Source organism: Onychostoma macrolepis, chromosome 22 (genome assembly GCF_012432095.1).
Source record: "Onychostoma macrolepis isolate SWU-2019 chromosome 22, ASM1243209v1, whole genome shotgun sequence".
Lineage (NCBI taxonomy): Eukaryota > Metazoa > Chordata > Actinopteri > Cypriniformes > Cyprinidae > Onychostoma > Onychostoma macrolepis.
Genome location: NC_081176.1, coordinates 9,223,868 through 9,251,828, shown reverse-complemented (window position 1 = coordinate 9,251,828; position 27,961 = coordinate 9,223,868). Strand labels below are relative to the sequence as shown.

Genomic DNA, 27,961 nt, shown 5'->3' with positions numbered 1-27,961 from the left:
TTCATTACATTCACCTGAGTTTCTCCAATGTGCATTTTGTATTTTCTAATCCGTTCTGGAGTTTCTTCACTCCTGAATCCTGCAGATTATTGTTCCTCATGTCAAGCTCTTTCAGACTGGAGTTTGATCTCAGGACTGTAGCGAGAGCTGAACAGCTTTCCTCTGTTAGACCACAATCACGCAGCCTGAAATGAAGAACATGATAGAGAGAATTTACAAATACAAAGTATGGTAACACTTAACAATATGGTTCAATTAGTTAATGTTAGTTAATGTATTAACAAGGAGCAATAAACAATATATTTATTACAGTGTTTATTAATCTTTGACAATGTTAGTTAATGAAAATAGAGCTGTCCACTGTTAAGTAATGTTAACAATCACAACATTTGATTTTAATGCATTAGTAAAAGGGTGAAATTAACTAAGATGAATAAATGCTGTAGAAGTATTGTTCATTCTTAATTCATTTTAACTAAAGTAGTTAATTAATGTTAACTAATGAACCTTATTGTAAAGTGTTTGCTGTGTTAACCCCGCATTGCAGTGCTAAGTTTGTTCAGTGTGAAACGGAGCGGTGTTTGCTTGTTGCTGCTGGACACTTGGCAACAGACAGCCAATAAGAAATTGAGCAGTGAGGCTCATGTCACGTCAGTAACAAGAAATGCACGTCGTGTAAACAGCAGCCGGTGAGAGAAAAGTAAGAAATGTCTTTTGACTTTACTCAGTGGGTTTCTGGTCCAACACATATCCATGGTCACACCCTTGATTTGATTTTAACCCATGGTTTTTCTATTTCAAACACTGAAATCAGTAGTGCATCTTTTTTTGATCACAGGCCGGTTCTTTGTACGGTCCCTCTTACAGCCAAATCCTCAGAAATCCATTGTTGGCACGTTTGACTTGCTCTCTTACTCAACATTCTAGGAATTTTTGAACGTTTTTTTTTGTTGAGAAGATTACAACATTAAGATCCCAGCTTTGTAATTCAGTATACATTTTGCATGATGTTACATTATGTTCTTCTACCTGGTCTGAGTTTGAACCTATTGATTTGACCTCATGTAATGATATTGTTGGTCACCTAAAACTGTCCTCAGGATATTATTCCATCACTTTTCATTAGACAAATCATGGACACTGTTGGTTCTGGTCTGTTATTGGTTATTAACAAATGTTTGTCTACTGGTTCCTTCCCTAACAGACTTAAAGTTGCAATAGGTGATTGTCTTCAGAAATTTTTTTTGTTTTGCTGGTTGAAAGTCTCTTCACATCCCAATAGCAATCATTAAGTTAAGTGGTCTAAATGTATTTATCTGTATTAATATATTCTGTGGAAGGGGTAGGACCAAGAAATGTTCGTCCAATCAAAACACTCAGTCCGAACATTTTAATTGGCTTTCCTACCTGCCTGTCAACGTATGTATTTGCATATCTCTGCGCACCCTGTTCGCGCAGACATGATGCGTCATCAGTGTTCACTAGGGTTGGGTACCGAAACTCGGTACCAATATGGCACCGGTACGTATGTAACCGGTATGTACTAGAACCAAATCAGAATGCAGATTTCGGTGCCATGCCTGTAGCCTGACTACGATAGACTTCGTAGACTTCACAATTATGCCCTTCCAGACTCTGTCTACGAAGCAAAGCGAAGTAGCAGAGTTTGGTATTACCAGGCTACCATGCCTGAGCGATCGACTGAAATATTTGTCCTTTGTTTCTCCAAAACGAACTTAAGAAGTATCATCACCGGCACCTCATGTGAAAAATAATTTCCAGACTGAGAAAATGCACGTGAACTCAAGTCGGAAAGCTCTAATAATACAAGTCCAACAAATCTTTGTAGTAACGCGAGCGTGCTGTTTTCACATTCCGACTTAAAAGCACAACTCGGGAAATGAGAGCATCCGAGGAACACGTGAATGCAGAAATTACACTTGCTCTGACGGCAGCAGGTAGCCCTCCACTAACTAGCTAAGCTAAACATTCTTAAATTAAAATGCCTAAAGCTAAAATTATCTTGTATTCACGCTTTTAAACCTGTTGTCCAACAAAAGAGAACATTATAACCTTTTTAGTCCACAACACCAGTTAAATGCTTCCTTTTGTGATCTGATGTAGTTTCTTGTCACAGAATGAGGCAGAAAATATGTTCCATAGGCTACTAATACATCGATTGGCAATGGATTATAAATATGCTTAATTATTATGAAAATACCAGAGATGGCTTGAATAACACAGATAAACTATATATTTTCGTAGTCGAGTGTTTATTGTATTTGTTTTATCATTCAAAACGTTTATATCTTGTTTACTCAGTTACAGCGATAGCAATGCCATTGTCCATATTGGGTATTTCCTGGAGCTTCATGAGTTCGCTACTTCTGTGACTGGATGTGTGTATTTTTTGTGTGAGGGCGCCCTCTGGCATCCAGTATGACGTAAAGACATCATGAGTTTAGTGCTAGTGGCCAATCCAATTATTTATTGGTAATTTTTTATTTATTTTTTATTATTTTTAAGTACTGGTTCAGGCACCGGTACCATTTTAAAAGTATCGATTTGGCACCGGTATCGGAAAAAAACCAAACGATACCCAACCCTAGTGTTCACGCGCACTGTGCAGACAGAGCGAGAATGGCAAACTAACATCAACAACCCGATCTTCCTTCATGGTATTGTAGTACTTTTACTAACTGTACTATAAAGTTTTCTCACCGGTGAATGACACATGATGTAGCCCAGCGGTTCCCAATTCCAATTATTTTGCATGTCTCGCTTAGTTAACACCTGATTCAGATAACCAGCTCTTTAGAAGAGAGCTATGTGCATGAACTGTGTTCCGATTGACATGCTCCCTACACAGTGTTCATTGCTCCCTACTCCCTGAGCAGGGAAAATCTGTTGAAGTTTACTTCACTTCAGAACATTCATTCACAGATTTGCGCTGCGCAGCGTCTTCACACACAGACGAAACTTACTAGAGACGTGTGAAGTGTGACATAATATACCTCTGTAAATAAATACTATTTAAATTCATGTCTCGCACACTTTAATGCCCTTTGTATGGAACATATATGCTCGCTTTAAACTGGAATCATGGCAGAATATCTGGTGATGTCCACTTCGCAGGGCACTTATGACTTACGGTTGAATGGAACAAACGTCAGATGTGATAAGATATACATATGAAATGTGCAGAACAGGGAGGGCGCGAGGACTGTAATTGGGAACCGTTGATGTAGCCTATTGTAGTAATTTAATGTTGTCTCTGGTATTCTGCTGTTTGAGCGTGTGCGCGTTCAGGGGGCATGGCTTTGGACGGCGATTGCAGGGAGGGTGGGACGTTCGCTTTCAGTGCTATCAGGCTAAAGTTAGCATTTTCCGAGATCTCCTACTGCACCTTTAAATGTGCTGTGGTGACGCCATATTTTAAAAAACAGACCTGGATCCTTCTTCTCTTTCCAATTTTCGTCCCATTTCTAATCTACCCTTTGTCTCAAAGATCCTTGAGAAAGTTGTACTGACTCGATTACAATCTTATTTGGCCGTTAGTTATGTTCATGGGATGTTTTAATCTGGCTTCAAATCGTTACACAGTACTGAATCTGCCCTTTTAAGAGTCTCAAGTGATGTTTTTGTGGCACAGTCTTACAGTGGTTGTTCACCCTGTACGTTACCTTTGGCTTTCATTTTTTACAAATATAAAGTATCTTTTCATCTATATGTTGATGATACTCAGATTGATTTTCTTTTAAAGAATAATGATGAAAATGGCTTACAGTTATTGTTGGCTTGTTTAGAAGAACTTAAGCATTGGCTCTCAAGTATTTTTTTTTTTTAATTCAAACTAAAATAAAACCAAAATAATTATTTTTGGCAAAAAGGAAAATTGTGTGTTAGATATTGACTGTGGCTACAAAAGAAAAGAAAAAATTGGTTATTTGTTAATAAAGCCATCAATAATTTGGCCCCTCAGTACCTGACTGACCTGCTCCATCTGTACACCTCTTCTAGAACATTGAGATCCAGTGATCTCGGTCTACTCATCGTGACTAGATCTAGACTTAAAAAAAACGAGGTAATCGAGCTTTTGCAACTGCAGGTAAGAAACTCTGGAACAGTCTACCTCTTCATATTAGATTAGCCCCCTCTATTTCTGCTCTAAAGACAACTCTATTCTCTCTAGCTTTCAATAATCCTTGATAATTGGTTTAATTGTTGTTTTGTTATTGTTGTGTTTTAAATTCGATAGTCTTGTTTTATTCATCTTACTGTACTTCTGAATTTTTATTCTATTCTGTAAAGCACTTTGGTCAATTTCGGGTGTTTTTAAATATGCTTTACAAATAAATATTGTATTGTATTGTATTGTATTGTATTAATATGCAAAACTGTTAGCCAATCATAGCAGTGGGTGTTCACTTCAGCATTTTGAACATACAAGAAACAACCTCAAAATGGTTGAAAAACAAGAAAAAAAAGTTTGTTTTTTCTTTTTTTTTTTTAAATGGCCTAACATAAGTCCACTCTTAAACTGCATTGAAATGCTGTGGTAGGACTTGGAATGTAGACTTCATGCTGGAATTAAAGCCTATAAATTTCACTGAGCTGAAGCAGTTCTGTCCTCAATTCTGTGGCAAATTATCTAGGTCCATGTTAACAGATGGATCTGAATTCTAACCAAACACTATGGATTGTCACAAAATTTACCTCAGTATCTCTAATTTGCAATTTATATTTGTCAGTCCAGTGCAGAGCAGCTTCACTCCGGAATCCTGCAGATTATTATTGTTCATGTTCAGCTCTTTCAGACTGGTATCTGATCCGAGAACTGTAGCCAAAGCTGAACAGCTTTTGTTTGTTAAGTCACAATCATTTAGCCTACAAAAGAAATAATTCAAATCACAGAGTTAGACACATGTAATATATTACAAAAACTTAATTTATACCAATTATTTTTACATGAACAGTAACTATACTGCATATATATTAGAATTTTATTGATTCAAATTTCCTAGATAAAACAAACTAGCATACTTGAATAAAACTTACTAAAATATGTAAATTAATAATAGGCTTATATCATTAATGTCAATGAGTTATACATTTGAAAGTGCTGCTGTATTCTCTTGATGAGTGTCTTGAGGTGGAGAATCTGGAGGTTAATAATTTATGCATTGAGGTTATGCAAGAGTATATCTCCTTTATAGCAAACATTTAAGAAGTTGAACTGCATATTGGAGTAGAAATAACTATGGAACAATGTGTTATATAACATGATGTGCTTCTTCCGCAGCCAACTAAACAGCTTGTTTTGCTGAAAAGAGAAATTTCTACATAAAACCATGTAAATCTAATAAAACAGCATTGCACTTTCATTCCAAAAGGACTCAAATTTTAAAGAAAAAAAAAAAAAAAAAAAAAGGAAAAAGTTCAACAAAATCCGTTATGATTTAAACCAAAAAAATGGTATATGGCATATGGTTAATAATCACAAAAGATCTTTTGTCAGGCAGTACTCCATTTCATTGTCCGCGATGGACTCATAATAAAGTAAACACTCTGGGAGATATCTATGATGATAGTGGTTTAATAGGCAGTCATGGCCTGGTTAGAGAGTCGGACTTGTAACCCGAAGATTGTGGGTTCGAGTCTCAGGTCCGGCAGGGATTGAAGGTGGAGGAAGTGAATGTCCAGCACTCTCTCCACCCTTATTACCACGACTGAGGTGAGACCCTTGAGCAAGGCACCGAACCCCCAACTGCTCCCCAGGCGCCGCAGCATTGGCTGCCCACTGCTCCGGGTGTGTATTCACGGTGTGTGTGTGTTCACTACTGTGTGTGTGCACTTGGATGGGTTAAATGCGGAGCACATATTCCAAGTATGGGACACCATACTTGGCCACACGTCACGCCCTTTCCTTTCCTTTAAAATCCTTCCAGAATCTCAAAACTCAATATAATCTGCCAGGCACCTCCTTTTTTATGTATTTGCACATTAGATCGGACCTACGGGCATATGGGGTGCCTTGGAACTCTCAACTGCCTGGTCATACTTTGCGCAAACTAATCCCTTTCTTCTGAGGAATCTTCCTCCTCTGCTTCAGTCATCTATCTCTTTCTTCTTGAGCATTCATACAAACCTTTATCTATTACAACTGTTTGGGCTAAGGATCTTAATGAGGATGTGGATCTTTAGGCACATTTTTGCATTTTTTGGGGAAAGCCCTTCTCTCTCACCTTTTTGGACTCAGCTCTCACAGGACCTTTCATATTTGTTGGGTACTGAGATATGTTTGACTCCATGCCATTTTTTTCATGAATGACTTTTGGGACTTCACCTTGTCCATCCAACAAAGATGTTTACTGTTAGCTGCTCTCACAGCAGCAAAAAAAAATTGCTAGTCAACCTCTTCACATAATGGACAGACAAACCTGAACTGTGTATTTGTTGGACATTATCTCGATGGAACTCTCAACTTCTCGTATACATGGATCTAATGTAAAAACTGTAAATTTATGGCATTCAGCTTTTAATGTTGTGTTATCTTTGTAAAAATTATTAATGTATCTATTAATATTAATGAATGAATTAATTTATTAATTTATTTATTTTTTTATTTTTTTAAGTCTACCAGGGGGTGGGATGGGTTCTAAATTTGCACAGCTGCTTTTTGTTTTATACTACTGTTCCCAGAAGAATATTCAATAAACAGTTGTTAACCAAAAAAAAATAAAAAATCAGATCAGGGGTCTCCAAATAAATGCAATTTTGAGATAAGAACAAAACATGACAACATATATTAAATAACTTACAGAGCTATTTTAGAGGTTTTGATGACTGCTGATAATCTAATGAGACACTCGTCTGATTTCTTGAATTTCTGAAGCTCAAACTCCTCCAGCTCCTCCTCTGATGTTAACAACACAAAGGCCAAAGCAGACCACTGGGCAGGTGAAAGATCAGCAGATGAGAGACTTCCTTTGCTAAGGTGGGTCTGAATCTCTTTCACCAGAGTTTGGTCGTTCAATTCATTCAGACAGTAGAACAGATTGATGGATCTCTCTGGAGACAGATCAGCTTCAATTTTCTGCTTGATATAATGAACTATTTCCTTGTTGCTCTGGTCATTTCCATTTTGCTGAGTCAACAGACCCTGTAAGAGTCTCTGATTGGACTGGAGGGACAAACCAAGGAGGAATCGAAGAAAAAGATCCAGGTGTCCATTATGACTCTCTAGTGCCTTGTCCACTGCAGTCTTGAGCAAATCAAACATGGTTTCACTTTTGTTTTCCTGTTCTGTAGAGTCTTGATCAAACACATATTTCTTGTTGATGTCTAGAAACATATGTGCATAAAGGGCTGCAATAAATTCTTGAATGCTCAAGTGAACGAAGCAGTACATGGTACCAAGAACAATCCCCGTTTCCTCCTTAAAGATCTGGGTACACATGCCTGAGTACACTGATGCCTTATAGACGTCAATACCACAGGCTTCCAGATCTGTGTCATAGAAGATCACATTGTTTCTTTCCAGCTGATCAAATGCCAGTTTCCCCAGTGAAAAGATGGCATCTTTATCCCAGGAAACATCTGGTGTATATTCTCCATCATACTTTCGTCTGCTCTGCTGGATCTGAAATCTGAGAAAGTGTGTGTACATTTGTGTCAGAGTCTTAGGAGTGTCTTCAGTTTTCAACTCCTGCAGTGTTTTGGAGGCATCTTCAGCCTGATTATTTTTCACATCTTTATGTATTTTCTCCTCTAAAATGTTCTGGAGAACAGTGGCTGAAATCCAGCAGAAGACTGGGATGTGGCACATGATAAAAAGACTCTTTGATTGTTTAACATGATAAATGATTTCTTTGGCCTGATTCTCATCCGTGAATCTTTTTCTAAAGTACTCCTCCTTTTGTGCATCATTGAATCCTCGTATCTCTGTCAGCCGGTCGATACAGTCAGGAGGAATCTTACTGGCAGCTGCTGGTCTGGTGGTGATCCAGATGAGAACAGAAGGAAGCAGATTTCTCTTGATGAGGTTCGTTAGGAGAACATCCAGAGAGGCTGGTGATGATACATCAGACCACGTCTCATTATCCTTAAAGTTTACAGGAAGTCGACATTCATCCAATCCATCAAGAATGAACAAGACATTGAACTGATTTCTTCTTGTAAGCTTCAGTCCTTTTGTCTCTGGGAAAAACTGAGTAATAAGGTCCATCAAACTTAGTTTTTCTTTCTCCTTTAAGTTCATCTCTCTGAATGGAAGAGGAAATATGAAGCTGATATCTTGATTTTCTTTTCCATCGGCCCAATCCAGAACAAACTTCTGCACAGAGACTGATTTTCCGATGCCAGCAACTCCTTTTGTCAGTACAGTTCTGATCTGCTTGTCTTGTTCAGGTGCTTCAAACAAATTCTTGCATTCAACCTGTATCTCCTGTGATTCATGATGTCTGGAAGCAACTTCAATCTGTCTTACCTCATGTTCAGTATTGACCTGTTCACTACAACCCTGAGTGATATAGAGATCTGTATAGATGTTATTCAGAAGTGTGGAGTCACCTTGCTTTGCAGTTCCTTCAAACACACATTGATACTTCTTCTTTAGGCTACATTTTAGCTGATGAATGAAGATCAGCTCATCTAAACAGAAACAAAAATACAGATATTTTTTAATCTTATTTTCTCTCCTACATTTATAAGTGACAGTCTGACAGATGATCATGAGTCTCTTACCTTCTAGAGTATCAGCAGCTTCACCTTGCTTCATCTCTCTCAGGAAGTAGAGCGTGAGATCAAGAGCTGCTTCTTTGTTACTGCATCTATTATCATTAAAATCCTTCACAAAGTATTGCATGTCCTCTTTTTGTAATATTTTCTTAAACTTTTCCAGTTCTTTCTTTAGAAATGTTATTATTTTGCTCTCAAGGTCCTATAAAGGAAGAAAAAAAATGATTGAAAAAAAAAAAATCTTCATCCATATTTGGTCAAAACTATTTATTCAATAATTATAAATATTTGTAAAAATAAATCAATTGGAGACTAACTGTAATTAGCTTTCAGTATTATTAATAATACATTTTCATATTTTATGGGTTCTTAAAAATAAAAAATGGTCAAGACGACTTAGAAATCAAATTTCTCTCACACTCTTATTCAATAACATTTGTTTGTCATAATTATTCATTATTTATGAAAATGTGTTTTATTACCTGGAAGATCTGCAGGAAACAGTCTGTAAAGTCCTTGTGGTTCCTGTTAGTCTGGAAATCTGGATCTAAGGTTTCATTCTGAAGCCTGCTACTGAATAAGATAAATACAAATGCGGCATTTTTATGGAAAATATGACTGAAATCTCTTGAAAACATTTTAGCAAAGAGAAAAACAATACTTTGATAAATTTATGAACTATAAAGTTTTAAGATAATTATTCACTGATACACTTTTCTGACACAGTCTATGTGTAAACAAAAATAAGAAACGCATCAAATACCGTTTGGTTTGTGATGTTGTTTCTTCACTGAAGTCTGGTACTCCACCCATTGACCGGTCACTCTTCACAGACACAGAGCTGGACACATGCGAGTCTGAACATTTTCTCTTTTGACTAAAACAAAAGAAATGTCAGTGCTACACAGTTCTGTTAGTAATAGGCCTGTCCCCGACTAAGGATTGTCATAGTCGAATCGGAATTTTCAAATCTTGCCGATAGTCGACTGATAGTCGAATCATATGTTTGGGGGCGGGGGGCAAAATACATTACCAAGAGTCAAGTCAGACATTCGACAGTAATTACTGATGTTAACACATGGAAAATGTGTAACGAATGCCTCGCAGATACAAACGGAGTAAATAATATTTTATGTTTTGATTAAAAGATAGTTAACATTAAACATCAGCGAAACCCTAAGAATTCACAAAAGTTTTACACTAGTTATTATGTATATGACAGTAGTTATTAATGTTCTGCATTTCTGTTTTGAGCTGCGCTGGCTGAAGATGACCAGTAGAATGAAGCATATGATAGCAGGTTTTTAAATCAATGGGATTTAACTCATTTATCTCATATAGAATACACTTAGTTATTAATTCAACATAACGTTAATATTACGATTTATAGGCAGGGCCGGATTAACAATAGGGCTTGGTGGGGCTGAAGCCCCGGGGCCCGAGCAAGGAGGGGGCCCGTGATTGGCTGTGGAGTAGATTGACTGGATCGCCGATCACCAAAGCCAGATTATTAACTTGATGGATGTATTTTGCTTTTTGGTGTTTAAACATATTCGCTTAAGGGTTGGGAGATAACCCGGTAGAAATATCAATCGTTTTGCGCGTCATGGTGTAAGCTTATTAGTTAAACACGTTTTAAGCATTGCGGTTTAAAAACAAATAGTTTTAAACTGTTCATGGACATTAAGCAGCGGGGCAGAATTAATTCTGGTAAATGTTTCACTATGTAAATGTTCACCGTTTCAGCCCGATATGCGCGGTGAGCACCTGCTGGTACAGTATAGCTCGCCTGACTAAACTGGAGTCCTTTTTCGTGCCCGTTCAAATACACATAGTTATGTGTTAAAATGCCCGTCTTTGCGGGTATCCTCGTAAACACAGTTATTTGTGTCTTACTTGAATGTTAATAGTTAAAGACAAAGCATGTGTAGGGTATGTGAGATACTGGCATTGATGAGAACTTAAAGGGATAATTCACCCAAAAATGAAAATACTGTCATCATTTACTCACCTTCAAGTTGTTCTAAACCTGTATGAATTTCTTTGTTCTCCTCACCATAACAGAAGATATTTTGAATAATGTTCATAGCCAGAATTTTTCTGGTCCCCATTGACTCCAATAGTGTTTTTTTTTTTGTTTTTTTTGGTTACCAGTATTGTTCCAAACATATTATTTTGCGTTCGACAGCAGAAGGAAACCCATACAGGTTTAGAACAACAGAATTTTCATTTTTGGGTGAACTATTCCTCTAAAGCAGCCTAATATAGTTTGTGTCAATAATGTAAATCAAACATCAGAAGGAAAATCACTCATTGTCTTTACTGAATCACTGAGATCATCATTATTGTGATGGGGGCAGTGTTGGGTAAGTTACTTTCAAAAAGTAATTAATTACAGTTACTAATTACATCATCAATATTGTATTTAAATTACTTTACCAATTACTCTGTCTGAAAAGTAACTTAGTTACTCAGTAAGTAACTTAATTATTCAAATCGCTAATTTTAAAATCCCTATAAAAAAAGTTTATTCTTTCAATTTGAGTCAAACATAGAATAGTTTAGCCTTTTAGCTTTAACACAACTGTAATACTTAAACATTTTTACAAAATATAAATTACTGAAAAACAAAAAAGCTTAAAAGTTAAACAATACATTTCAGTTTGGCAAGATGTTCAGGAAAAGCCCAACTAGTAAAATCCATACAGGTTTATGTAAAAATAACACGTTAACTAATGAAGGTAAGAATAAATTACAGAAATGATCTTCTCTGCTGAATAAAGCCATGTCAGATCGCGTTGTTCTTATGAGGTAAATTCCTCAATATGGGCTGCTTTTGGTTCTTGACACCTTTTTATTGGTCATTTTGTGTATCAAGAATAAGGTTAAGAATTATGCTATTAGTTGCTTAAATATAAAATGTTTTTCTCTATTTAACAACATTACAATAGTGAAAGACATCTTACTGACCACATCTCTTGCGCGGCGGAATGTTGGACTCATGAAAAATAATCACGTTGTTTGTATTCAGCAAAACCGATTTACTGAAGTCAAAACACGGACGGAATTGGCGTGAGTGCTCTGCACGGGCCTCAGATTTAGGCCCTAGCCCGGCCCGTGTCCAACAGCTTATCAGAATTACCGGCCCGAGTCTGACCCGAGCCTGTCTTTTTTCCCCCCTTCTCCCAAAACAGCTTATACTACCGTTTCGGCTATTAAAATAGTTCAGTTTTGTATGTAATGGCAAAATGATTATATTTAATTTAGTTTTTTTTTGTTTTTTTTATTAAGTTAATTTAGAAAAACGTTTGGAGTATTTTTGTTCGTTAAATATAAGTTTTTGTTTTTTAAAGTAACGACCAAGCGGCCAGCTTCTCAAATCTAGCCTTCTCAAATCATCACAACTTGCCTAAAATAAAATCTATAGATATACTAAAACAGTTCAATAACAATGTTTAAACGTTAAACCTGCGTTATAATAATAATAATAATAATAATGTGCGCTAGCCTATATCCAAGTTTGTGCGTACAGTGGAAGCTAACGCGCGCTCTGCATGGAGGCACCAGCTCAAACACTTGCATTTTTTTTTTCAATGGAAACAACTTAGGCTAAAATAGCCTACAGAATTACGCCGTAATTATTATTATTACGCCATAATTATTATTTTTTTTTTCCCCTGATAAAAGTAAGAGTTCATCATTCGGAATTGTATAGGGTCTACTTTTATTTGTGTGCACTCACAATATCAACAAAACGTTGTGCTTTTATAAAACAAAGAAAACAAACATGATGCGCTTTCTGCCGTCTCGTCTTGAACAGGAACGCTTCGCAAAAACGAACCGAAGCTGAGCGAATACATGCCTCACATACATGATAAATATATCTATAGAAAGCTGATCACTTACCGAAATAATAAAAAAAAAAAACTTTTATTATAATCTTAATCATAATCAATAAAGATGCATTTCTCTCTAAAGGTGCGTCTAATGAGGAGACGGTGAGTCAGGATCAGCAACTTCATCCTTGCGACACGGACTCAGAAAACATTAGTTTATTAGTAAATAATTCAAATATCTCCTTACTATTTCCCGCAGACACATTCATGGTCAGGGCCGTTTCTAGCCATTTTGACGCCCTAGGCGAAATCCCCATTAGTGCCCCAATACATACATACATACATATATATATATATATATATATATATAGTTTGTGCGTAGAGTGGAAGCTAAAGCGCGCTCTGCATGGAGGCACCAGCTCAAACACATGCATTTTTATTCAATGGAAACAACTTAACTATTTTAATGTTGTTACTATGACAACCAATTTAAATGTGACAAGAAAATGATGTTGTCATAGTAACGACACTAATTTGTGGAAATTTAGCATATTGTGAGTTCCACATATCTGAATGCATTAGACCTATTTGTAAATTGACTGTTAAGATAAAACATTTTGCACAATTTATTATCTGTGATACCATTATAGCCAATGGATGCCTGTAGCTCTATGTAAAAATCCCTAGTTGCTAAGAAATTGTCATCGCACATAAATTAATTTGATTACATTTGGATTTGGATACATGTTTAGATATTATCAATGGCTACTTTTTGACTTTATCTGTTTTTTTGTTAAATTGTTTTGTTGTTGTTGTTGTGTCAGTTATTGCAATATTTCAGTCAAACCTATAAAACCCTTTGTTACCCCAAACTACATAGGCCTATAAAAGCCTGATCAGTGACATAAAAGCAATCAGAATGTACTAGTTCTTTTATTACTCATTGACGTGTTAACTTCCCCTTTAAATAACGTGACGCTCTGCCCACTATATGTATGACGCTACTCCCTTTAAGCGCTGTTGGAAGCGAATTAATTGATTCAGCATTTCGACACTTCCGGATGTATTAAATTTGACAAAACTGTTTAAGTATGTATTGATTTTAATTGTATTGATTTTAATTGGCTGTAAAAGTTTTATATGGGAATATTACACAACAGACTGAACCTTTAACTATGCATTGGAGCAAAAACGTTTTAGACCAGTTTCACATGAAACATGATTTCTCGACTGTCACAAACACTGCCTAAACAAAATACTGGTTTTGTGCACTTTTTTTTTTATGTACCAATATTTTAAATTGGCCTTTGAACTTGCATGGCAAAAAAAAAAAAAAGCCTCACCTTGCCAAAACACGGACAGAACCCATTGATCTAATGGCATTGTTGAGCGCTCCAAATCCAAACGCAAACATTGCATGCAACAATCAGAGGCAGCAATTGACAGCGCTCTGATCCAATGGCATACAGGCATCGTCAACCTGTTCATGGTTATGTTTGTGTCACGGTTCATGGGTTCGGTATCTCATTCTTGCTTGTGGTGTGTGTGTGTGTTTAAGTGGTGGGTGTGTCAGAGATACGAGTTGATTGGAGTCAGGTGCGGCTCGTATCTCTCTGGCTATTTATGGCACGCTAACCTGTCTTGTCTTCGTCAGTTCCTCTGTGTTAGTTCCTGGGTTCGGCTGGCGCGTGTTCCTGGATCCTCTCGCTGTTCGACCAGTTTCACCTCTCGTTCTCCGGCTGATGGTCTTCGTCCGGCTAGGCTGCCCATTGTGGTCCCTGCGCTACCCAGCCAGCGAACCTCTTGTGACCAATTACTTCTTGTCTTCAGTCAATAAACTGTATTTCACCGCACTTGAATCCTTTTGTCTCATTCCCCGTGACAATAGGAACTGACCATGCAGATTGGCAGAGCTCGGCTTTCTCGGGAGGAGAGAGATCGCCGCAGAAGACAGGGTTTATGCCTTTACTGCGGGGTCACAGGACATTTTCTGATGGAGTGTCCAGTAAAAGATCGAGCCCGACAGCAGAACTGAGGTTACTGTCGGGTGGAGCATCGTTGGACAAACACTCAGCAAGTACTCTCCTCCCGGTGAGATTGCAATGGGCAGCCAAGGACTACGAGTGCAGCGCCCTCATCGACTCTGGTTCTGAAGGTAATTTTATGGACACGGCTCTAGCCGAACACCTTCACATCCCCAGAATTCCTCTGGGTCGGCAGATTTCTGTCAGGGCACTTTGTGGATTAGCGCTGCCCACCATCACTTTCTCCACGCCCACACTGACTCTAGTCACCTCGGGCAATCACTCCGAACGTATCAAGTTTTATATTACCGACTCTCCTCTGGCCCCTATAGTGTTGGGTCATCCTTGGCTCACCCAACATGGCCCTACGATCAATTGGAGGCAGAACTGTGTGACGGCGTGGAGTGAAGGATGTTATGCCTCGTGTCTTGTGTCTGCGTGTTCCCCTGTCTCTTGTGTCTCGTTGCAGGATGAGGTGGCGAACCTGTCTAACGTGCCCAGGGAGTACCACGACCTGAAGGAGGTGTTTAGTAAGTCCAGGGCTGCTTCTCTTGCTCCACACCGTCCCTACGACTGTGCCATAGAGTTAGTCCCAGGTACTTCTCCGTCTAAGGGTAGGTTATATTCGCTTTCTGCTCCGGAAAGGGAGGCCATGGAGAAATATATTTCTGATTCTCTAGCAGCGGGGATCATTCGCCCCTCTTCTTCTCCAGCGGGGGCAGGGTTTTTTTTTGTCGCTAAAAAGGATGGTTCCTTGCGACCATGCATTGATTATCGGGGGTTGAACAGCATCACGGTTAAGAATACCTATCCTTTGCCGTTGATGTCTTCAGCCTTCGAACGGTTGCAGGGAGCCTCCGTTTTTACCAAATTGGATTTACGCAATGCTTACCATTTGGTCCGCATCAGAGGGGGGGATGAGTGGAAGACCGCATTTAATACCCCCAGGGGGCACTTTGAATACCTGGTTATGCCGTTTGGGCTATCCAACTCCCCCGTGGTCTTCCAAGCACTCGTCAATGACGTGTGGAGAGATATGGTCGATCAGTTTATATATGTCTACCTGGACGACATATTGATTTTTCTTCTTCTCCAGGAGCATGTTCAACACGTCAGACGAGTACTTCAGAGACTGCTAGAGAATGGGCTTTTGTCAAGGCGGAGAAGTGCGCTGCTTCACGCACAGACGGTTCCTTTTCTGGGGTTCATCGTGTCGCCGGAGGGGTTCGCATGGATCCTGACAAGGTTAAGGCTGTGGTAGATTGGCCAACCCCTGATTCCCGCAAGGCCCTGCAGAGGTTTCTTGGGTTTGCTAATTTTTACCGGCGTTTCATTCGCAATTTCAGCCAACTAGCCGCTCCTCTGACTGCCTTGACCTCCACCAAGACGACGTTCAGGTGGTCGAGTGCAGCCGAGGCTGCATTCACTAAACTGAAAGGCCGCTTCGTTTCGGCTCCCATTCTCCAAGCCCCTGATCCCACACGTCAGTTCGTGGTGGAGGTCGACGCGTCAGAGGTGGGGGTAGGCGCAGTGTTATCCCAGCGTTCCGTCTCGGACGACAAGATGCACCCCTGCGCGTTTCTTTCTCATCGTCTATCCGCTGCCGAACAGAATTACGACATTGGTAACAGAGTTGCTGGCCGTCAAAGTTGCGTTGGAGGAATGGCGTCACTGGTTAGAGGGTTCAGGGGTTTCTTTTATTGTCTGGACCGACCATAAGAACCTTGAATATATTCAGTCCGCTAAACGTCTTAACTCCAGGCAGGCTCGTTGGGCACTATTTTTCGGACGTTTTGATTTTTCCATTTCCTATCGGCCGGGTTCTAAGAACATAAAACCCGACGCGCTGTCACACATTTTTGATCGATCAGACCGCCCGGTGTCTCCCGAGTGCATCGTACCTGAGAGATTGATTGTCTCTGCAGTCACTTGGGAGATCGAATCGAAGGTCCGCATGGCCTTAGAAGGGGTAACGCCTCCGCCTGAATGCCCAGCGAGTAGATTGTTTGTGCCGGAGAGGTTACGGTCAGACGTTATTCGGTGGGGTCATTGCTCCAATGTGGCTTGTCATCCAGGAATTGGTCGCACCATCTTTTTGGTCAAACAACGATTCTGGTGGCGCACCATGGCTCGCGATATCCGAGAGTTTGTTTTGGCCTGTTCAGTCTGTGCTCGAGGTAAGACTTCCAATCGACTGCCAGAGGGGTTACTTCAGCCGCTGTCGGTCCCTTTGAGACCCTGGTCCCACATAGCGCTAGATTTCGTTACTGCCTCCCGCCCTCCCTGGGCAATACGGTTGTTTTAACCGTAGTGGACCGGTTCTTGAAGGCGGCCCATTTCATTCCCTTGCCCAAATTACCCTCAGCCAAGGAGACAGCGGCTACTGTCGTGAATCACGTCTTTCGCATTCATGGCCTCCCGATGGACGTGGTTTCCGACAGGGGTCCCCAGTTTGTATCCAAATTTTGGAGAGAGTTTTGTCGTTTACTGGGGGCGACTGTGAGTTTGTCTTCGGGGTTTCACCCTCAGACCAATGGTCAAACTGAGCGGGCAAACCAGGATCTCGAGAGGGTGTTGCGATGTTTGGTCGTTCAGAATCCCACTTCCTGGTGTCAGCAGCTCTCGTGGGTTGAGTACGCACATAACTCGTTGCCAGTGTCGTCTACGGGCCTCTCGCCGTTTGAATGTAGTTTAGGTTACCAGCCACCTCTTTTTCCCAGTATGGAATCTGAAGTCACGGTCCCCTCTGCCCACGCCTTCGTCCAGAGGTGTCACCTTACCTGGACGAGAGCCCGAGAGACTCTCCTCCGGGTGGGGGCGCGCACCAAGGCTAAGGCTGATCGCCACTGGTCAAAGCCTCCCGTATACGTCGTGGGTCAAAAGGTGTGGCTTTCTACTAAGAACATTCCTCTCCGATCCGTTTGTAATAAGTTAGCTCCCAAATTCATTGGCCCGTTTCCTGTCACTAAAAACATTAGCCCAGTGACAGTCCGCCTCCAACTCCCTCCTGCGTACAGGAGAATTCATCCCGTGTTCCATGTATCCAAAATCAAACCCGTTTTTCATTCTCGCCTTAATCCGCCTACCCCGGTTCCTCCACTGCCGCGTCTCGTAGACGGGGAACCTACTTATTCGGTAAACCGTATCCTGGACTCGAGACGGAGGGGACGCGGATTCCAGTACTTGGTGGACTGGGAAGGTTACGGCCCAGAGGAGAGAAGTTGGGTACCTGCCAGGGACATATTGGATCACTCCCTTATTGATGATTACAATCAACAGGGCAGGTTGGCTGAGAGCGCCAAGAGGCGCTCCTAGGAGGAGGGGTACGGTCACGGTTCATGGGTTCGGTATCTCATTCTTGCTTGTGGTGTGTGTGTGCGTTTAAGTGGTGGGTGTGTCAGAGATACGAGTTGATTGGAGTCAGGTGCGGCTCGTATCTCTCTGGCTATTTATGGCACGCTAACCTGTCTTGTCTTCGTCAGTTCCTCTGTGTTAGTTCCTGGGTTCGGCTGGCGCGTGTTCCTGGATCCTCTCGCTGTTCGACCAGTTTCACCTCTCGTTCTCCGGCTGATGGTCTTAGTCCGGCTAGGCTGCCCATTGTGGTCCCTGCGCTACCCAGCCAGCGAACCTCTTGTGACCAATTACTTCTTGTCTTCAGTCAATAAACTGTATTTCAACGCACTTGAATCCTTTTGTCTCATTCCCCGTTACAGTTTGCTGGGGCTTTGCAGCAAGCTTTAGCCTATTGCATGCATTTGAACGCAGAACTCTTCAGCTGTGCTGAAGTCACTTGCGCTCGCTGCTGCTGCGGGACAAACACCGTCGAGCCGCTCTCACGGCTTACTTAACGTATACTGCATGAGGAAGGCTGTGATTGGATGATGACAGGTATCGGTGATCATTCTCAAGTGATCAGCACTGCTGTTGTATCAGTCAGTGGTTAGATCAGCGTAGCAGTCAAGAAAACGGGACAAGAGAAGTCACGTACGGGACAAATCAATTAGGCCCAAAATACGGTTGGCAACCCTACTTATATCTGAGTATTTAAGGTTTCTCTGTGAATCAGGAAAATCTGAAAGTGAACGAACTGCCGTGCGGAGGGTTAACGCTGCTGCATTCAATTTTATCTTTAGACGGTACATTTAGATTTCAAATTCAATATTGATTTTAGAACGGTTGAAATTATTTACTGTATGTAACGCAAGTACTTTATAAGTAACTGTAATTAAATTACCTAAAAATGAACAGTAATCCTTTACTTTACTTTTTCAGTGGATAAGTAATTTAATTACAGTAATGCGTTACTTAGGAACACGTTACACTCAACACTGGATGGGGGGCCCTGCAGTAAGTCATAGCCCCAGGGCCCAGTGAGGTCTTAATGCGGCCCTGTATGTAATACGTAGGTATATGGCGTATACCCACTAGCAAAGGTCAAGGATTTCTGTATACCCACTTAAAAAAAAAAAAAAAGCGTGAGGATACGTAACAACATCTTTGTGACAAAACTTTCACACGTTCATTCATAAATTCACCCCGTCTGTGTTGCGATCAAAGCACTGACTCTTTCATTTCAACTGACCGGCTGAGGCCATCCTAAAAACATGCCACTGCTGCGCGTCGCCACGAAACCTTATCATTTGCACGCATTTTTCAAACACGGGATGCGGAAAAACTCAAATGAGTACTCAAGACCAGGGGCGGACTGGGACAAAATTTCAGGCCGGGAAATCTCACTCATCCAGGCCATCCCATAAACCCATAACAAAATTTGAAACCACGGACAACAATATTTTTTGTATGACCATCATCATCAAGTTTAAATCCCTAGGCTGAGGCCGTGCAAAATAATTCAAGGTTATCACTTGAACTTCCATTTTCCTTTTTAGTCTCTCTCTCTTATGTGTATGTTTACTTTTTTCATCAACATCTCCTTGTTCATTATAATATGTTTGCACATAGTATACTTTTATTTTAGAAAAAAATAAGTATTACATTAGGACCATATGTTATTGTTTTATCTTACCTAAATGTCAAAATTGGTACAATAATAGCTACATTCTGAATATATCTTTATAGAAAAAAAATCTTAACACTGAACATGTTTTTGCATTATCATGGTCATGTTTTGTGCTATAAGGAAAATTAACCATGGTATTATTAGGCCTATGGTAAAAGTAACGATGTTTTTTTTTTTTTTTGGCAGACTGATTACCAATTGTATAACCAGAGTTTTACTACAAATACCATAGTGAACTATATAGTGTAAAACCATCGTTAATTTGTGGTTACCATGGTTTAACTATAGTAACCATGTTAATTTTCGTTGTGTTGTTGTCTACCTTAGCTCCCTCTAAACCTGTTATAAAACGATGTGAATATTTGTCTGCTAAATTCCTACTCTTTACAATAGTAATTATGTCCTGTTGGTAATTTTGCAGTAATTAATCGACTGCTATTGCTAACAGTCTAATGTTTAAATAGGTAAACAAATACAAAACAACAAAAGTACACTAGTCTATTTACAGATGTAAATAAAAAGTGTCAGCACTTGAAGTCCTGAACAGGACAGTTTTGCCTCTCTACTCCACCTGATCGCTTCCACTCCATTCTCGAGTCTCGCATGAGTCGCATCCTTCTGGCGAACGCGTAGATGCGCGAGGCGAAGCACGATGCCAGTCAAAACTAACCGATTCATGATTTATTATTTTAATTCGCTTTTTCTTTTTTTATTAATATTATTGAATGCCGAATTCGGAAATAATCACTTTAGTACATTTGGCAGGCAACAAAAACAACAACAACAAAAATATGTAGGGCAGTGGGCCAAATTGGGTGCCAGGTCACCGGGAATTCTCCCGGTGCTCCCGATGGCCAGTCCTCCCCTGCTCGAGACCTTTCTAAACACTTATAGGCAGTTTCTCAAACGGAAGGCTGCATCCTCCGGAGGTCGCATTTGTAGGCTGCAAATGTCATAAAGAAGATCTTATTTTAGAATATTAACAGTTTGACCATTATTCTTAGTTAAGTGTAAATTGTTGTAATATGCTTTTGACTCGCAAATGTAATGCTCAGTTAACTGAAATAAACCAGGCTTGATGACGTATGCAGCCTACAAATGCAACCTCCGGAGGATGCAGCCTTCCGTTCGAGAAACAGCCATAGTTGGACTCACACTGCAGTTTTCTGTAAATTATATTGATAATAAGCAGTATAAATAATCATTATTTTGTTTAAAGTTTTTATTTAATTATAAATATAACAATAATTTAACCTGTTTTTAACCAATCTAAAACATTTACAGGAAGTTCTCGTTTGTTTTGCTAAGCATTTGAGATGACAATAGTGAGAGAAAACACTACTTGTTTTTTTCTGTGAAAGCAGACTCAGTCTTACCTCTGTTTCTGTGAGAGACTCATCTTTCCTCTCTTCTCTGACATACTGCAGATGAACAGCTCCACACTGAGATCTTTGTGTCTCTGAAGACCATCAGATGCTCATCAGGACCTGGACATGACTATGTGTCTCTGTCTGAGATCAAGATCATGAGAGTTCAGAGGAATAAATGATGAAGAAGAAGAACTAGTGCTGAATGATTGAGTTATCAAACAAATCAATATAAAAATAACATATGCTACAAATATACTGCCATGTAATTGGTGTCACAATCTCTTCAGATCGCTCACAACACATGTCTTTATTTACATGAACATTACTGCAGCAACTTTCAGAGCATTAAGAAGTTTAAAAGAAGATTAATTTTGCTTGGGTTTATCGTCTCTCTATCCGGAAGAACAGATTTGATTTGACCACAGAATACTTTCAGCCTCGCGTCTTAAAATGGAAAAAGGGGAAATAAAATAACACTTTTATAATTATTCTTAATGCTACATTTTTAAAAACTTGTAAAAACTTTTTAACGTGCATCGTCTTTAAACGGTTTGTTTTAATATCTTTCTGCTTCTTGGTGTTACTTCGGCGACAGGTATAAGTTATAACTTAACAAATCACGCTTCATATAGCTCTGAAACCCGTTCATCATTCTCCTAAATAACTGTAATCGTGAAAGTATTCAGACTTACTTGCAGTAGTTCAGACGATCTTGTGTAGGAACAGAATCCAGAAGTCTTTAAAACACTTTCGGTTTGTGATCGCTGTTAAACACCTGTGCGATCTTCACGGTTGATGTTTGTCACCTGATACGACTCCATCTCGGAGAAAAACAAAGTCCAGTTCACAACAGATCTGTGCTTCAGCGCCACCAACTGGACAGGACTGTGAATCACACAATAGCGTGTCTGGTTTTATACAAAGAAGAAATTATATTCTGTGTTGTGTGAATAATGTAAGACAGCTAATAAATTTTCAATTTAAAATGAGTTAATTAGTCAATTAAATATCCATCTGAGAAACTGTTGCAGAACTGAGAACCTATTGTAGGCTATAGTTTATTAATGGTATCATTATGTTACACTGTAAAAACAAACTCTGTAAAAAACAATAAAATAATGAACTGGCAGAAAATTACCAGGACATTTTCTGTTAAATTTACGGGCATTTCCTTTAACTTTAAAACGGAAAATTCTGTAGATTTACATTATCTTCTGTACCATAAACGTACAATATGTTATGCAGAAATTTCTAAAAAATTATAGCATAAGCCTATCTTTAGTGGAAAATAAATCCAGCACAATATATACAAATTGAACATGGTATTTTTGCCTCATGTAAACATTCTTAAAAGTGCATTCAGTGGCTTTTGTTTGCCTCAAACAGGTGAAGACAAAAATATTATAACATCAATTAATTTAACAATGTGTAAAGCAATATTAAAAATGCTTGTATTGTGGAACACTTTTTAGTTTTAAACAGCAATAATAATATATATTTATTTATTTGTTTAATAGCCTATAAGTGAGTTTCTTTTTTCTTTTTCTTTTTTTCATTAAAGTAATAATGGACCACAACGTTTGTTTTAATGGGGAAAAAGTTTGTTTTAACGCGGATGTAATCAGTAGTCGTTTTTTTTAATAAAGGTTTAGCTAGTTTTAATGAACCAAAAAAGCATTTATTTTTCAGTAAGGGGAAAATCCATAGGTCTTCTATTTATTTGTGTTACAACTCGGGTAGCCTACAGGCCATGTCTTATTCGTTTTGTTAATAATATTTTGGTTAAAAGATTGGGGGAAGATGTAAAGATCAAACATTAACACATGCTGAACGTCATCGACATCTTTTCTTGTTAAGTGTGCGAGAGTGTATTTGAAACCAAAATGTAAATGCCTCTACTGGGTCGGCGCCACGAGCACACAAAGTGTGGGGGCATGCACAATTTATTTATTTTTTTGGGGGGTTACTTTGAAAAGAAAATAACCTGTTTCTAAATATTAATTATGGCTTTAGTCACATGAATGACTGTAAACAATTACTTAACGAAATGTACTGTATCGTAACTGCGTGAGCTTAATCAGACTTATTATTTTTTACCAAAAATATCTGGGGGACCCCCCTACTTCTATTTATTTTTTTAATCTGTGCTTCTCATCCGTTCTGCACTGTCTATGGGTAGCAGCGTCACCATACAGATTTAACAACTATTCCCAGATAGCACACGTACGTCTGCAAGATGTCTGTTAAAGATCTCTTAATCTGGAAAGCATCTGCTGTCTACAAACGTCTGACAGACGTCTTTCAGATGTCAGTTTTACATACATTCTGAATCATAAACATCTTAAAGACATCTAACAGACGTCTATTTGACATCTAAAAGGAGACGTCCAATAGACGTATTGCCGACGAGCAAACACTCTAAAAAATACGTCTTGCAGATGTAAATGCAGACGTCAAATAGACGTCCCCTAGATGTATGTGTGCTATCAGGGTTATTTTGCTGAACGAACTGAGGATGAAGTCTCGGGCTCAGATTTGGTTGACCCATGACGCCCACAAGGGGAAAACGAATTTTGAAGTCGTTTATCCGTTTTCTACCCGTGAACCAAAAAAAACGAAAGTCGAGCCAAAATCTATTTTTTTCGTTTTATTGAACAAATGAAAAAAAACGAAAAAACGACCGTTTTCTCGTTCCTGCTTATTTAATTTCAAATTGAAAAACAAACTATCACGGACCGTTTACACACTGCCTCCGAAACTTTGAGACTTCTGTTCAGGGTACAAAATAATTCCTGAAACTCAACTGACCATATGCACGGAGCGCTATTTAGAACTTCCGGATAAAGATAAACCAGCTCATAATCTTCCAGTGTAGCTCATTTTATATGTGCTATATATAGGTAGAGACTCTCACAAAAACATCTCCTGCCTCATTCTTATCAGAAACTGAGAAACAAAATAAATGCAACACCGTAAATGATTGCGGAATTAACATTGCAGAGTCTGGTAATCCCAGGAAAGTACCCACTGTAAGTAAGTATAACTGTACAGTTAAATGCTGACAAATAAACACTATCATAACTGTTTAGGCAGTTAGGCTAATGTCTTAAACAACGTCTTAATGTATTCTCGATAATCAATATCATACCGTCAAAGACATGAACACATTTTTAAAATCTTATAAAATTGTAAGACATTTATTATTTCTCAACTCTGTGTGGTAAAATTCCCATTATTAAAGGTTAAGTTTTCATTCACGAAGACGACATGAAGAAATATGCTAAAAACGTGTCTCGGCGAAAAATAGACTTTTTAAGATGAAAATGAAATTACCATTATAATCAAGAGACGGCAGTATAGGATCACTCATTGGCTGCAGCTGCCATTTCAACTTAGTTTTTCGTGTCTTTTGATTTATTATAAAATAAATATTATAACAAATTTAGTACTTTGTCGCACTGAAGTATAAAGTATAGCAACTGCAGGAAGTCACAAAGTCACAGCCTATAATGCAGAATTATTTAAATTATTAATAATAGTTATTTAAAGGGGAAGTTCACGTGTTAATGAGTAGCAAAGGATTAAATAGCTGCATTGATTACTTTTATGCCACTGATCAGGCTTTTAAAAGGGTTTTATAGGTTTGACTGAAATAATAATGCTATAACTGACACTTTAAATCAATGTTTCAAGCAACAACAACAAAACAATTGAACAAAAAACAGATAAAGACAAAAAGTAGCCATTGATAGTATATAAACATGTATCCAAATCCAAATGTAATAAAATTAATTTATGTGTGATTTATGTGTAAATTATGTGCAATGTTTTAGCTACTAGTGATTGTTACATAGGGCTATACAGGCATCTAGTGGCAACACAATGATATTACAGATAATAAATTGTGCAAAATGTTTATCTTAGGTCAATTTACAAATAATGCATTCAGATTTGTGAAAAATAAACACACCAACACACTTTTATTATCATAAGTTGTTTACCTAGAATGTATTAAAGAATTAACAGTATTAAAGAACCATTACAAGATAGTTACATAATGCCACAATACAGGGCCGTTTCTAGCCAATTTGACACCCATATGAAATCCCTATTGGCGCCGCCAATATATATATATATATATATATATATATATATATATATATATATATATATATATATTATTATTTTTTTTTTTTCACAAATCTGAATGCATTATTTGTAAATTGACTTAAGATAAACATTTTGCACAATTTATTATCTGTAATATCATTGTGTTGCCACTAGATGCCTGTATAGCCCTATGTAACAATCACTAGTAGCTAAGACATTGCACATAATTTACACATAAATCACACATAAATTAATTTTATTACATTTGGATTTGGATACATGTTTATATACTATCAATGGCTACTTTTTGTCTTTATCTGTTTTTTGTTCAATTGTTTTGTTGTTGTTGCTTGAAACATTTATTTAAAGTGTCAGTTATTGCATTATTATTTCAGTCAAACCTATAAAACCCTTTGTTGCCCCAAACTACATATAAAAGCCTGATCAGTGGCATAAAAGTAATCAATGCAGCTACTTAATCCTTTGCTACTCATTAACACGTGAACTTCCCCTTTAAATAACTTGACGCTCTGCCCTCTGTGTATGATGCTTCTTTTCCCATTAAGTGCTGTGTTAGAAGTGAATGAATTGATCAGCATTTCGACACCTCCATAAGGATGTATTAAACTCCACAAAGCATTTTAATAAAGGATGTATTGATCTTGTGAACTGGCGAATTTATTATACCAATATTTTTTAATTGGCTGTTAAAGTTTATATGGGAATATTACATGACACGCTGATCCTTTAACAATGCACTGGCGCAAAAACGCACACCTTTTGGACAAATCTTGCAACACGATTCATCAACTGCCACAAATACTGCCTAAACAAAATACAGATTTTTTGCACTTTATTTACTGTACCAATATTTTAAATTGGCCTTTGAATTTAGCTTTATTGCATGGCAAAAAAAAAAAAAAAAGCTTTACCTTGCCAAAGCATTGACAGAGCCCATTGATTTAATGGCGTTGATGAGCGCTTCAAATGCAAGCATGCAACGATCAGGCACCAATTGACAGCGCTCTGATCCAATGGCATACAGGCATCGTCAGATTGACAGTACTCTAGCCCAATGATGTTGGGGGATCCAGTGGGGGTGGCAGTCATATTTCAGGGTGACCGTGCCACTCTTTATCACAACCCTGCTAAAATATAGTGCCAGTACATGCGCTTATTGGCGCCCCTTCAGCTGGTGGCGCCCTAGGCGACCGCCTAGCTGGCCTATGCCTAGAATCGGTACTGCCACAATAACTGATCGTATCAGTTGCTTAAGTCTGTTAACACTAATAAAATGAGCTTAAAGTGGCAATTTACGGATCTGAGGTCATCAGCATAATTACAGTAATTATTGTAAATTTGGTTATGCTAGCATGAGTGGAAATATTTAAACCACGTGCTACAACTAACCCCACATTACTATGTGCCCCGCGCTCCCCTACTTTGTTTTTCTAATAACAACATTCATGACAACATAGTAGTTTCCCCTTGTCGACAAATCCTTCTTTATAACTGTTATAAAGAAGGCACACAAATAGCACAGAGACCGATAAAAACTATTCAGAAATGACCCCGTAAAAATGTTGATTAAACAAAATTAGTAACATGTATTTTATGTGAAATAGCGTGAACTGCTCACCTCAGAAACTCTAAGCGCGTGAATGATGACGTCATCACTGCATGGTGAAACCAACGGTAGATGATCAAAAACGCGCCAAATTCTGTTTAAAACTACAAAATACCATAAAACAACGTATCAAACAAAACTAATGTTAAAACAGTTACTTACATAAACAGACAGACAGTCAGGTGTGAGGTGAAATTTAGTTTTATTAGAAGAACAGTTTGAACATAAAATTAAACTCGTAATGAAGCATAATAACATAATTTATATCATAAAGCAAAGTTGTATACAAGAATAAAACTTTAGATATTGTTCTTTGGGGAGGAACTCCATCTTTGAGTTGATCTGAATCTCACAGATATCTGCTGGTCTTGAAGATGAACTTTATTCATTGTGACTAATTTAGATGTTTCGGTAACACTTTCTATGAAGCCCGTATTTATAATACATGATAAGGGTATTCTTAAGGTATTATCATGAATGCATAATGCATTATAAAAAAAAAAAAACGTATAATGTGTTATAAAATCTCATGAATAATCATAACAACAATTATAAAACATTATAGTACTTACTTATTTGTGGTTATAACTTTTAAGAGTATGATTATGTATAACACATAATGAACACCATATTAAATCTACTTCATTTATAATGGGCTATATAGCTTGACATTGTTTATTTAAGATCTGCACAGTACCTTACTACATCTTGAGTGCAATGTTTATATATGTAAAACTAATTGTATTAGTAGACTTAGGTAGGGTAGGCAGAATGTTCACATTAGAGGTTTTGCCGATTAATCGGCACCGATAGTTGATTGCCGCAAATATCGGTTATCGGCAAAAATCCATGCCGATAGTTTTCCGGTTTGCAACCATTGCTGGAGTGACTGAGAAGGGTCCGCTGCATTATATAGTACGAGAGCGGCCTCTAGAGACGGAAATCACTGACAGCACGTGTTGTTTATTTTGACACGTGATACTGCGCACTGCACAGAACGGGAAACTCCAGACGCGCATTTAAATACAGCCGACAGAAAATTCTGCTGCGGACCAGAGCGCCATTCACATAGTTTTCCATTAAATAACATTATATTTGTCCCAAATCATTGTTAATTTACATAATGACTTCACCCTAGGCTATAAATTATGCATTGTGCATTTGTCAGCAAAACGTTTGTCTTTCTGTGGCTCTAATAAAGTCTGTATGCTTCATATAAAGCTGTAATAGATCGT

At 38.4% G+C, this 27,961-nt stretch overlaps 1 protein-coding gene across 7 annotated transcripts in view; it reads right to left on the bottom strand.

The window, feature by feature from the left end:
* LOC131530153 (NACHT, LRR and PYD domains-containing protein 3-like) overlaps positions 1-21,831 on the bottom strand; it is a 53,531-nt gene extending 31,700 nt beyond the window's left edge. For 4 of the 7 annotated variants that reach the window (XR_009268330.1, XR_009268331.1, XM_058760281.1 and 1 more), the window contains exons 1-8: positions 21,682-21,831; positions 20,996-21,130; positions 9,503-9,616; positions 9,222-9,312; positions 8,746-8,941; positions 6,822-8,652; positions 4,717-4,887; positions 15-185 (exon numbers count right to left, since the gene is read on the bottom strand). Coding sequence is in view for 5 of the 7 variants with exons in the window: in XM_058760281.1 (XP_058616264.1) it covers positions 15-185; positions 4,717-4,887; positions 6,822-8,652; positions 8,746-8,941; positions 9,222-9,312; positions 9,503-9,616; positions 20,996-21,039 (2,618 nt within the window). In the remaining 2 variants the exon portion in view is untranslated. The remainder of the gene's footprint in view (positions 1-14; positions 186-4,716; positions 4,888-6,821; positions 8,653-8,745; positions 8,942-9,221; positions 9,313-9,502; positions 9,617-20,995; positions 21,131-21,681) is intronic. The other 3 variants (XM_058760282.1, XM_058760283.1, XM_058760284.1) reach the window with 3 other exon arrangements.
* Between the last annotated feature and the right edge of the window lie 6,130 nt (positions 21,832-27,961).